Source organism: Otolemur garnettii, unplaced genomic scaffold (assembly GCF_000181295.1).
Source record: "Otolemur garnettii isolate 467f Iridium unplaced genomic scaffold, OtoGar3 scaffold00038, whole genome shotgun sequence".
Classification (NCBI taxonomy): Eukaryota; Metazoa; Chordata; class Mammalia; order Primates; family Galagidae; genus Otolemur; species Otolemur garnettii.
The window spans coordinates 8,410,328-8,423,321 of record NW_003852433.1 but is presented as its reverse complement, the minus strand read 5'-3'; the positions used below and the strand labels follow the sequence as shown (position 1 = coordinate 8,423,321).

Below are 12,994 nucleotides of genomic sequence, written 5' to 3'. Positions count from 1 at the left end.
GGCGCCCGCCACAATGCCCAGCTATTTTTTTAGAGATGGGAGTCTCACTCTGGCTCAGGCTGGTCTCCAATTTGTGAGCTCAAGCTAATTTTTAAATTTTTATTTTTATTATTATTATTTTTTTTGAGAGTCTCAAGCTGTCACCCTGGGTAGAGTACCATGGAGCCACAGCTCACAGCACTCTCAAACTCTTGGGCTTAAGCGAGTTTTTTGGCTCAGCCTCCAAAGTAGTTAGGACTACAGGTGTCCGCCACAACACAGACTATTTTTATTTTCTTGTAGTTGTCATTGTTGTTTTACTGGCGCCCTACCCACCGAGCTATGGGCACCACTCAATTTTTAAATTAAAAAAAAATTTTTTTTGATACAGAGTCTCACTCTGTCACTCTGGCTAGAGTGCTGTGGCCATCATAGCTCACAGCAACCTTAAATTCCTGGGCTCAAGTGATCCTCTTGCCTTAACCTCCCAAGTAGCAGGGACACAAATGTCTGCCATAAGGCTTGGCTAATTTTTCTATTTCTTTAGTGGAGATGGGGGTCTCTCTCTTGTTCAGGCTGGACTGTATCTCCTGAGCTCAGGCAATCCACCCACCTTAGCATCCCAGAATGCTAGGATAACCTCAAACTCTTGATGTCAGCCTCCCTAGTAGCTGGGACTATAAGCACTTACCACAGTACTCATCTAATTCTTTTAGAGACAGAGTCTCATTCTTGCTCAGGCTGGTCTAAAACTCCTAGCTCAAATAGTCCACCTGCCTTGGCCTCCCAGTGTTATAATATAATATACTGAGAATATAGGAGTGAGCCACCATACTCAGCAGGCACTCTGGTTTTAATCAGAAAAAAAAAAAAAAGAAGCCTTCTCATAAAGGTAGCTTTAGCTAAGATTTTTTTTTTTGAGACAGTCTCAAGCTGTCACCTGAGGTAGAGTGCTGTGGCTTTATAGCTCATAGCAGCCTCCAACTCAGGTTCAAGCGACACTCCTGCCTCAGTTTTTCTATTTTTAGTAGAGACGGAGTCTCACTTTTGCTCAGGCTATTCTCAAACTCGTGAGCTCAAGCAATCTACCTACCCTGGCCTCCTAGAGTGCTATAGGCGTGAACCACCGAGCCCGGCATTTAGCAAAGAATCTAAGGGGACGGGATGTAGGGGCAACTTGGACAAAAATGCAGACTCAAGGCAGAGCTGAGTAATTGGCATGATCAGAGGTCAAATACAATTCGGAGAATGTAGTTCAAAAAACCCCCCAAATTTGCCAACTGTGTGTGTGTCATAAATATATGACAGAAGGCATTCTTAGAACATCCCAAAGCAGAGGCCAGGTAGGAAGAGGTATGAGAGAAGGTAGGCCCAAGGTAAGCAACAGCAAGGGTTAATGACAAGGCTGGAGCTATGAAGGTCAACCAAGTAATGCCATGAAGAACATGTGTCTGGTAATTACTCAAAAGAAATGACATAATGCATTTTTAGGTGTAATCTCCTGATGGTTTAAATATTGACAATTGGCTCAGCACCTGTGGCTCAAGTGGCTAAGGCGCCAGCCACATACAGCTAAGGTGGCGGGTTCAAATCCAGCCCGGGCCTGCCAAAACGACAATAATGTCTGCAACCAAAAAATAGCCGGGCGTTGTGGCGGGTGTCTGTGGTCCCAGCTACTTGGGAGGCTGAGGCAGGAGACTGACTTGAGCCCAGGAGCTGGAGGTTGCTGTGAGCTGTGATGCCACAGCACTCTACCCAGGGGGACAGCTTGAGGCTCTGTCTCAAAATAAATAAATAAATAAATAAATAATAAATATTGACAATTAATTTGGAATATTTTTGAATACCACTAATGCCAAGCAGCATAGGTCTGCAAGCCAAATCCAACCTGTAGATTTCCCATCTCTGCCTCAAGGTTCCTAGCATAAAAAATTAGAAGGAGGGGGCGGCACCTATGACTCAAAAGGGTAGGACATCGGCCCCATATGCCGGAGGTGGCGGGTTCAAACCCAGCCCCAGCCAAAAAAAAAAAAATGAGAAGGAGATTGGGTTGGGTGCAGAAAGATCTAGCTTCAAGTTCATGCATCATCGTCTGTGGTGACACTGGGTGTGTCCCTTTCCCCTAACTTCTCTGAGCTTCAGTTTAGTTTCCTCATCTGTAAAACAGAGATAACTACCACTTACCTCAAAGGGTAGTTGTCAGAATCATATCAAAAATGATGACTGCCAACGGATGAATGGATAAAAAAATGTGGTACATAAATGTAATGGAAAATCATTCAGCTTTACAATAGGAGACCTGCCATTTGCCACAACATGGATGGACATAGAGGACACGATAACTAAAATAAGCCAGACACAGAAAGAAAAATGTTGCATCATCTCACTTACACATGCAATATATTTAAAGAAAAAAGTCAAACACATAGAGAATAAAACAGTGGTTACCACAGGTGGAAAGAGAAAATGGGGAGATGTAGGTCTAAGAATACAAAGTAGCAAGTTTAGAGATCTAATGTACAACATGAGGACTAATGTTAACAAAACTTTTAGAGATTTTTTTAAATAAGTAGATTTTAGTTGGTCTTGTCACCAAAAAAAAAAAAAGCATGTGAGATAATATATTAATCTGCTTCACCTTATGTATTTATTTTTTGAGGCCAGGTCCTGCTCTGTTCCCCAGGGTGGAGTACAGTGATCTCATTATATTTCACTGTTTTAGTTTAATAACCATTTTACTATCTATACATATCCCATAACATCATGTTTATAACAAGATAAAGTTTATTTAACAAGAAAATAGTGGCCGGGTGTGGTGGCTTACGCCCATAATCCTAGCACTCTGAGAGACCAAAGTGGGAGGACTGCCTAAGCTCTGGAGTTTGAGACCAGCCTGGGCAAGAGGGAGACCCTGTCTCTACTAAAAATAGAAATCTTGAGGCAGGAGGATCACTTGAGCCCAAGAGCTTAAGGTTGCTGTGAGATATGACACCACAGCACCCTACTCAGGGAACCAGAGACTTTGTCCCTCCCCCCCCCCAAAAAAAAAGAAGAAGAAGAAAATAAGGAAGCATACGAAAATATGTCTTAAAACTTAGTGTTGCAAAAATGTCCATTATTTAATACCAGCCAAAAGAAAAAACAGAGCACCAATAGAGAGAACAGACAACAGATGAGGCCTCGAAGGGAGAGAGAAAAGTAACTGAGTGGGGCCTTTGCTGGCCTCCAGACCAGAAGAATCCGGACAACAGAATCCACATCAGGAATGGAAACACAAACTTGGGTGTTGCCAGCACACGAGTTATAAAAGAGGTCACCCAAGCAGATAAATTGACTGAGGTGCCAAGGAGAAAAACATAGAGTCCGCAAAAATCCTTTGAGAAAACAGGAGGTCAGTTTCCATGAAAAGATCAGAGAAGACACAGGAAAGGAAGGCAGGAGGTTCTCTGGAGATGCAAGCAGAGCTTAAGGAAGGGAGGGACAAAAGAACAAGTAAAGGGTGAGATGGGTGTCTTGGCAAAAGAGCCCACAAGGAAGGATGGGCCAACATGTGTTAAAAACAGAAAAAGCAGCAAAGCAAGGAAGCTAGGAAGACCAGAAAAGTAGAAAGTGGGAGCCAGAAGAAAAAGGGGTCAAGGTGGGCCCACAGATGGACCCACATGAGGCTACAGCTGTCTACACTGATGGGAGAAAGGAGTGAGAGAGATACAAAAGGGGTGGAAAGACAGAGATGTGTGGGGTGGAGTAAATACAGACAGTCTCCTTAAAGGTCTGTCTACTGTGGACTAAACACCTAGCTCAGCTCCCAACAACCTGGAAGGCAGGCACTGGGCCCACTTTATGGCCTGTTTTCAATAGGGTTTTTCTGTTGTTGGAAGAGGCCAAACTCTCCATGGCTCATTCAAAAAGACACACAGACTATAATGTCCAGAAGAGAATCAAGCAGCCTGAAGTTCCCTGGAGCTCCCTGGAGGCTTCCACCCACCTTGCTCCAGCTTACCCAGGGTTCCACAATTCAAAACAGCTGGAAATGTGTGCCCCGCTCTCCCCAACAAGAAAACAGAACAGAACATGGCTGTCTCTGCCAAGCAAGTTCTGAATAAGCTGCATTCCATTTCATTAAAACAATTACCTGAGCTCCAGCCAAGAATTACATAAAGCTTCCTCCCAGCACCACCCCCTCCCCCCATAAAACACACATCATGCTGCTTTTCAAACAGGCACAGTGAGGCTCTGAACCATCTCTGGGAAGACCCCCAAGATCCAGACTAAGTAGCCAGCCTCTGCATCCTTACATGCTGAAACAAGACAGACATGAGGGTCAAATAAGACCCTCACATGAAGCACTCCCTTCATGAGGGTCTGCCAGCTGCCCAAAATGTTTCTAGTAGACACCAGGGCCCTCATCTCTGCCTTAGAGCCAAGAGGCCCACTGGTACCAGAATCCACCTACTGCTCCAAACAGAAAGGAGGTCCATAGTGGTCCAGCTTTGAGTCAGCACAAACTAGCCAAGAGAGACCTAGGGAATGGGGATTCCAAGAGAGGGAGCTTAAAGCCTAGAGAACTGGACAGCCAGATCTGAGCCGCAAGGGCCTTCACTGCCCAAAAGCTAATGGTGTTCCTCTGGCCACAGATAAGAGGTTCATGATATGAAGCAAAAGGCACCTTATCCCCTCCCCCAGGCATCAAGCTGATCAGAGACTGTTCCCCTCATTTTATAAAGCCTTGATCTGCATCCCACCAGCCTGGACAACCCCTGCTAACCTCTAACCAGAGCTCAGCATCTCATGTGCTTTAAACCCGATCCAATTAATGTCATCATGCCCCAGAATAATATCTGAGGCTGCCCCTACAGCTATGGAAACACACTATGGTCCTGTTTTGTTTTATTTCTTTTTTGAGACAGAGTCTCACTATGTCGTCCTTGGTAGAGTGCTGTAGCATCACAGCTCACAGCAACCTCAAACTCTTGGGCTTAAGCAATTCTCTCACCTCAGATGCTCAAGTAGTTGGGACTACAGGCACTCACCACATTGCCCGGCTATTTTTTGTTGCAGTTATGATTGTTGCTTAGCTGGCCTGGGCCAGGTTTGAACCTGCCAGCCTCAGTGCATGTGGCTGTCACCATAATTACTGTGCTACAGGTGCCTAGCCATGGTCTTGTCTTTTTTCCTGCACAGGACGCAGTGCTATGTGCACCCCTCCCCAACTGACAATCAGTGGTCACTATCACCCAAGGCCTCCTAGCTCCTGTCTGCTTAGTCTTTCCACTATCTGTGCAGTCACAGGAGGGTAACAGTCTAGCACCCCAGCCAAATGACTCTGAGCCCAACATGGAAAAGCAGAGTTTTCTTACTTTTCCTTAACTTTTTATCATGAAAACATTTGAACACTCAGAGAAGTTGAAAGATTATTGAAATGAATACCCGTGTACCACCCATGTAGCTTCAATGGTTGTTAACATTTTGCCATTTTTGTGTAAGCACACAGTGCTTATGCTCTCTATGTGTATATACTTTTCTTCACTATATTTATATTTGGGGTTTTTTTGTAGTTTTTGGCTGGGGCTGGGTTTGAACCCACCACCTCCAGCATATGGGGCAGGCACCCTACTCCTTTGAACCAAGGTACCGCCCTTTCACTATATTATTTGAAACTAAGTTGCAGAAATCATGATTCTTCACTTGTAAATACTTTAGCATGCACCTAACAACATTCTCCCATAAAACCATAATACCACAATCACACAAGAAATAAGCATTAAAAGTCTATCTTTAAGGGAAGATTTGGCCACTGGGGCTCTGCCAGGCCTGGCCAACCACAAGTTCTGCTTGCCACTGGCCCAGCATCTGAGGCATCCCTTGAGAGACTGGCTGCCCCTGAGCCTGGCTGGTTGGGCAATCAGTTCATTAGTTAGAAGGCTTATCAAAATGTACACTCAAGGCCAGATGTGAGGCTCCCAACAAAACACAACCTGTAAAAGGCAGAGCAGACCCGGTGAGGCTGTGGGTGGAGGCCTGGGGCCAAACACAGGTGAGGAAACAACCCCTGAGCGCCCATTAGCTGCTTTGTCAGCATTTCCAAGAAAATTCAGCTTCCTATTTCTTTCTCTTCCTCTCTTCCTCTCTCCCTCCCACAGGACATCCTCAATTCTCTACCATAAAGTTTTCATCAACTGGCTTCTCTGGAAATGGGATCCCTACAAATGACAGCAATGTACACATACAAGAACAAACATAAGGAGATGAGTCAGGTGGGGTGAGGACAGGAGCACAGAAAGGCTTCTGATTCCCAGCAGAAGAGGTGGGAAAGGGCCCATAGATAGCCTGCCCCAGGTTCTCCTTGGAAACTGCGCTATAATTTCCAACTCAAGGGTAACAAGTGACTAAAAAGGTGAGGGAAGAGTGGGCCCCCCCACACACAGAGCAGGAGACAATGCCACCAGGGCCCTGCATCCCATCTTGAGTGTGCTTCTCCAAGACAGAACAAAACAGAGAGAAGAAGCCACAAATAACAGGGAAAGGACAGAAGTGGGAGATTGAAAAGAGAATGAGGAGTGTGGGAAGGGTACAGAAAAGATTTTTAGTGTCCTAGAAATGGAAAGCAATCAAACCAATAGGCAAACCAACATGAGATCCAGGCCAGCCACTATGGTTCATGCTTGTAGTCTCAGCAGTTTGGGAAGCTGAGGTGGGAGGATTGCTTGAGGCTAAAGGTTTGAGACCAGCCTGGCAACACAGTGAGAACCCCAACTCTATTTTAAAAAATGTTAAAAATTAAAAAATATAGGCTCGGTGCCCATAGCTCAGAGGTTAGGACGCCAGCCACATACACCCTGGCCTGCTAAACAACGATGGCAACTGCAACAAAAATATAACTGGACATTGTGGGAGGTGCCTGTAGTCCCAGCTACTTGGGAAGCTGAGGCAAGAGAATCACTTAAGTCCAAGAGTTTGAGGTTGCTGTGAGCTGTGATGCCATGGTGCTCTACCAATGGCAACATAGTGAGACTCTGTCTCAGGAAAAAGAAAAAAAGAATTAAAAAGTATATACATGAGATGAGATCCAGTATCATAAACAGAAGTATAAAGAATGGTTGGTTACTACAAGTCCCACTCTACAGTCAGACTATATGGATTCAAACCCAGCCCTGCCACTGAACAACTGTAGAACTAGAACAAGTGGGTGTATTCTCTCTGTGCCTCAGTTTCCTCATCTATAAAAGGAACAGTGGGAATGCTCCTACTACTGATAATAACATCAGCAGAACCCATCTCAATGGCCAACATAATTGAATGAAATAACACATGTAAGGTGCCCAGCACAGGGCGGGCACATAATAAGTGCTCAACACATATTATGGGAAAGAGTCCTGTATACACTGTAAAAAAGAAAAGTATTCTACAGATGTTTTTTCTTTTTTTTTTTTTTGAGACAGAGTCTTACTTTGTCACCCTCAATAGAGTGCTGTCTCATCATAGCTCACAGCAACCTCCAACTCCTGGGCTTAGGCGATTCTCTTGCCTCAGCCTCCCGAATAGCTGGGACTATAGGCACCCACCACAACACCCAGCTATTTTTTGTTGCAGTTTTGGCGGGGGCCAGGTTCAAACGCGCCACCCTTGGTATACGGGGCCGGAGACCTACTGACTGAGCCACAGGCCCCACCCAGATGTTTCTTTTTGTTGTTGTTTGGGACAGTCTATGTCACCCTTGGTAGAGTATTGTGGTAACACAGCTCACAGCAACCTCCAGCTCTTGGGCTTCAGCAATTCTCTTGCCTCAGCCTCCTAAGTAGCTGGGACTATAGGTGCCCACCACAATGCCCAGCTATTTTGTTGTTGTTTAGCAGGCCCAGGCGGGGTTCAAACCCACCAGCCCTGGTGCATGTGGTCAGCGCCCTAACCACTGAACTACAGGCGCCAAGTCTCTACAGATGTTTTTTATTGTTAATGAAAGAAGTGAAACCAGGACCACCCAGGAAAAGGCTGGAATGAAACTGTAAGTTTTTTCAACATCGGCCTTGAAATAAGGTGAAGGCCCAAAAGAAGCTTCAGAGGGTCAGACATTCCATGCATGATGACTAACTGGTGGAAGAGAGATGCTCAGAGCCTCAGCAGTAACTCTGGCTTTCTACTGGCCTCTCCAGCCAAGGGCCCACCCAGCCTCTCCAATGCATGGCCACTACAAGGGAAGCTGGAAAAAAGGAAAATAGATATCCCTCAAAAGACCTTGAACCCACAGTGACAGGAATCTAGCCCCCAGCACTGAGCCTTTCCACACTAAGCTGTGGCCATCCAGGCAGCAGACAGCTCAGCATACTGGAAAAGGCACCTGCTTAAGAATAAACATACTAAAGTTTGCCCTGCCCCTTACTAGGTCTGGTGCTGACATAGAGCTCCCCAGGAGAGTACTATCACCTCATGGGCAAATGCTGCCTCTGCCACAGATCAGAAGCTGGGTGCCCTGACTCTGCCCTAAAACACAGAGGCACCACAGGCAAGCAAGCCCAAAGTCCAGACCTTCCATGGAAACAGGGAGGCTCCGTAGCCTGGAATGCCCTAGGCAACTCCCCTGCCCCCTAGTACTACCCCCAAGGACAATGAGGCACTGTTTTCCCAAGGGTCAAGACTGCTAAGAAGCTGAAAGAAGACATATCCAGATTCCAGCAGCAACTGGGCACTGCCAACAGCTGACTGTCCCCCCTGCTAGAGGATGGGAAGGCAAAGCTACCAAGTCCTACACTGGACCCACCCTTTGCCATTTCCTGGGAATGGCCCATAGGGCAGAAATTTTTAAAGTAACTATCAATTACTCAGCAGTGCCCATAGCTCATCCCCTGGTTAGTCACCAGCACCTACAACCTTATTGTGATTCAGATGACCAGATCTGGAATTGGATCAGTCTAGGTTCAATCCCAGTTCCACCACTAAACCTCCCTGAGCTCAGGTTTCCACATCTGCAAAGCAGAGATAAAACACCTCCCTCTCAAAATGGTTGTGATAATACTCGGAAAGTGCTGAGTATAGTGCCTGTCTCTCATCAAGCATGCACGGTCATTTTTAGGACACACACACACACACACACTAGGAACATGAACAAGGAGAGAGCAAGGAATCCTGTTAGAAAACACAGCCAGAGTGCATCTCAGTGTTGTGGGAACTCTGTCCAGGAAACTCCAGCCAGAACTCAAATAGAGTGAACTCCGGGCCAAACCAGCCAGCATCTAAACAGTAATGAGAAAAGCCACCAAGCAGCCACTCCACAGCACAGAGTAGACAGAACACACAGAGAAGGGCAGAACCTGTTGTGTTTATGTTTTTCAGCCCCCAAAGCTATAAATTTGTAACCTATTAAACAGCACATGGTGAGTCTGCCATTGCAGCTATGGGGAGGAGAAAAGATCATCCCCCTTTTTTTTTCTACACCAAAAAATAAAGTCACAGAGGAAGAGGCTCTGCTTTCTCTGGCCTTGTCACAGGACAGACCACAAACTCTCCTGTGTTAGGGACCAGGAGGCTCACAGGGCTCAGAGTACTCTCAGGAAAAAAATAAAAACAAGATGCCTGGCCTTTGTGTCCACTCTAACTAAGGAAAACAGCTGACCCACAGTGTGCTGAGCAGCCGTCCAGACAGCTGACGGGGCCCCAGAGCAGAGGCAAATTCCTCTCCCCTCCTTCACACCCCACTCCTCCCACCCCCGGCTGTAGTCAACCAGGCGTGGCGGGCCCCCTGGGAGCTGAGGCCAAGGAAGTTTGGCAGTGCAGATCCCAGTAACTAGGAGCCTACTATGGAAGGCAGCAGAAATTACAGGTGGCAGTCACCACCCAGTGGCAGTGGCAACTCCTCTTTCAAGGGCCTGCCCATGCCCTCCCCAGGGAGAAAGGCTTCCCTATACACAAGAGCTACAGATCTAGGAGGTAGGGACTGGGCTTCCAGTTATGGTTTTTTCATTTGATGGCTGCACAGCCTTGGGCAAGAGAATTGGCCTCTCTCATCCTCAGTTTTCTCAATTTGAAAAAGTAGATAGATGGTTGTGAAAGCAGCACCTTAAGGTGGATCTTAAAAAGGATGGTTGAGAGGATGGGACAAATCAAGTGAAATACTCCACAAATAGCAAATTTAAATTCCTACAATCCCCTCTGCCAGTGTAGAGTACTCTTTCCTTTCAGAACTCAGTTTCCTAGCCCTAAATGGAAGACTGTCAGAAGACAGGAATTCCGGACGTCAACTGCAAACTCTTACAAAGACTTGCTCAGTCTTTCAAACAGCATGGGGACTGTGGAGAAGCAACAGAACTGCACCAGCATTTTAGAAACTGTAACTCTGCTCCCCAGTTCCCACTGAAAAGCACTGAGACTTTCAGATCCTGATTCAAAGAACAACCTCCAGTCTCCTTCCAGCTGAGTTATTTTTATGTGAAAAAAATACCTGCCTGGAAACTATGCCAACCTTGAGTGTGTCAGAAAATCGGGTGCCAAGCCTGACCCAAAGGCAGAACTATGCTTGGCAGCCCTTGGACTCTCCAAAACAGCCAGGACCCTACATCACCCCCAGCTCCAGGATCTTTCCGGGGCATCCTGATCCCAAAAGGAAGCTGCTGGGAAGCAGTCAAGTCCAGTGGCTACAAATAGCCAATCTTAACTTAGTGCCCTGCAGTGCCTGAGAGGCCCATTGGTCCTGTCTGATGAATCTGCTCCTCAGAGCCTGGGACAGAGGAAGCACCAGTGGTCACACAAGCCACCCACAGTCCAGAGAAGGAACACAAGGCTCCTACACAGAAGAAAACTTTGCCCCCTCCTCACCTCCCCAGTCCAGGCCCTCCAGGTATAGGCCTGAAGGGGAGTAAGACGGTGGGGTGAATCCTTCCACTCCTGCACTCACATCACCCAACCCCCTTGGGTTTGGAATCTGCCTCCAGGAGATACTTTCTTTCCAGGCCCTAACACCGGATCAAGACTGGACTGAAAAGAGCAGCCTTGGAGCTCCAATAACAGGAAAACAGTAAAACTCTGTTCTGGGCATCCTGTCCTCCTTACCTGTGCAGCTTCCAGCAGAGCCTGATGTTGGGGGGCGGGGGTGGGGTGGGGGGAGAACCCTGCCAGCCAGGACAAGTTCAGGGATGACATATCTTGGGGCCCACTTCCCACCTCATTCCCCTGGCATTTCACCAGGGTCTAGGGGAGGGGGGTAGAATCAGGACTCGCCAAGTTACCCTCCTAGGCTTAAGTGTGAAGGGAGAAGGACTGGTCTGTAGCTCCAGGGGGACTGGTCCATAGAGCAGGGAAGGCAGTCACGAAAATGGAGTGACCAGCCTTAAAACAGGGTGGCCGGACTGGAAGTGAGGGGATACTGGGGCAAACAGACAGGAAAACTTGTCTTTGAAATGGGGGTGTGGTCGTTCGAAGCTCTTCTCTTAGCTTGTGAATCTGACTTGTAAAATGAAAGATGGGGCTCAGAGGGGCTCTCGTAGAAGTGGGGGTGCCGGTCTGTGAAGTGGGGGATGGCTCTGAAGGGGGTAGAAGCAGGTCCCTGCAATTAGCGACCAGCCCATAAGATTAGGCAGCCGCTCCCCAAGCTAGGCGGTCTCTCTATGGCGGAGGGGAGTCTATGAAGTAAGGGTCCCATAGAACGAGAGGTTGTCTGGTCCAGGAACCTGGGGTCCCGTCCCTGAAGCGGACAGGGTGGATCCCTGAGAGGTGCGCTGGTCCCTCGGGCTGTTTTAGAGGGTGGGAGTGGGTCCCTGAGGTCGAGAGTCCCGGGGTGAAGACGTCCCCTGGCGGGGAGTGGCTGCTATGAGGACGGCGGCGGGGCTGGCCTGGCCCGGGAGTCAGGCCCAGGTCGGGATCATGATCCCGCAGAGTCCCGGCCCGCAGGGACTGCAACCAAGGCCAGGACCGCCGGGGGTGGCATCTCGCTGCCCCCGCCATTCGCTAGCGCCCACCCGGCCGAGGCCGCTCGCCCCTGGCCCCTTCCTCCCTCGGCCTCCCGCTCACTCACCGAGGTCGTCCATGGCCGGATCACGGGCGCCGGGAGCCGGCTCCGCTTTGCGCTAGCTGCCTGTCCTGGGGCCTCTCCTCTCAGCCCCGCAACTTTTCCGCCGCCAGCCTCGGCCCGGAACCGAACGTGCCGCCGCCGCGCGCACCCGCGCCAGCTGCGCGCCCCGCCCCCGACCCCCCGCGTGCACGCGCTCCCCACCCCCGGCCACCCCTGAGGGTGCTGGCCCCGCCCCTGGGCCCACGCTGGCCCCACCCCCGCTGCCTGCCCGCGAGCGCGCGCCCGGCCGGGGCAGTGGGCGTCGCTGGGCTGGGCAGCGGCGCCCCCTCGCGGCTGAGCTGGCAAGTGGATGGCTCCAAGGCTTTCAGCCACGCCCATTAGTTTTCCTGTCCCTCTCAAAATCACTTGCCTGACCCTCTGGCTGAAAGAACCCCACACATTCGCTCATGTGTCTGTCCGTTCATCAGTCACTCGGTTATCACATGCCTTTTTCTGGGAGAGTCAGGTTTGTCCACCTGTCCGTCTGTCTCCTACTAGGTCATCTCTCAGGAGGACCACAAATCAGTATGACGCAAGACTGAAAGCCTTTGAAGGACCTTTCCTGGTGTGTCCATCTGGACCGATGGCAGATTAGCTTGCAGCCCAGTCTTTGGAGTCCAAATCCACTACTTTCGTGGTTACGGATCTCTTAATTTCCCACATGCCCAACCTCCCTAGAGACTTTTCCAAAACTGTGCATTAGACATTAGAGGGAAAACTACAGGAAAGTTACATCCAATGTGGAACAGTTTCCTGAGGGGCTCTGTTCCCACACACTCAGAAGTTTACCTAGCATTTACTGAACGTCTGAATAGAAAGACACTATATAGCTACTATATAAATTAATTATTATAGAGGTGGTTTTTATTACCCTATGATCAGTCCTTCTCCACACTTTGGGATGGGTAATGGTAATTTGTGGATCTTATATTATCTTAATTGTTGATCTTCATCAACAGTTTCAAGCTCTTTTTTTTT

General features: G+C 48.4%; 1 protein-coding gene across 2 annotated transcripts in view; it reads right to left on the bottom strand.

Moving 5' to 3' along the window:
• PXN (paxillin) overlaps positions 1-12,145 on the bottom strand; it is a 56,371-nt gene extending 44,226 nt beyond the window's left edge. For both annotated transcript variants that reach the window (XM_023513330.1, XM_012805203.2), the window contains exon 1: positions 11,981-12,145. In XM_023513330.1, the coding sequence (XP_023369098.1) occupies positions 11,981-11,993 (13 nt within the window). In that variant the 5' untranslated portion in view covers positions 11,994-12,145. The remainder of the gene's footprint in view (positions 1-11,980) is intronic.
• Between the last annotated feature and the right edge of the window lie 849 nt (positions 12,146-12,994).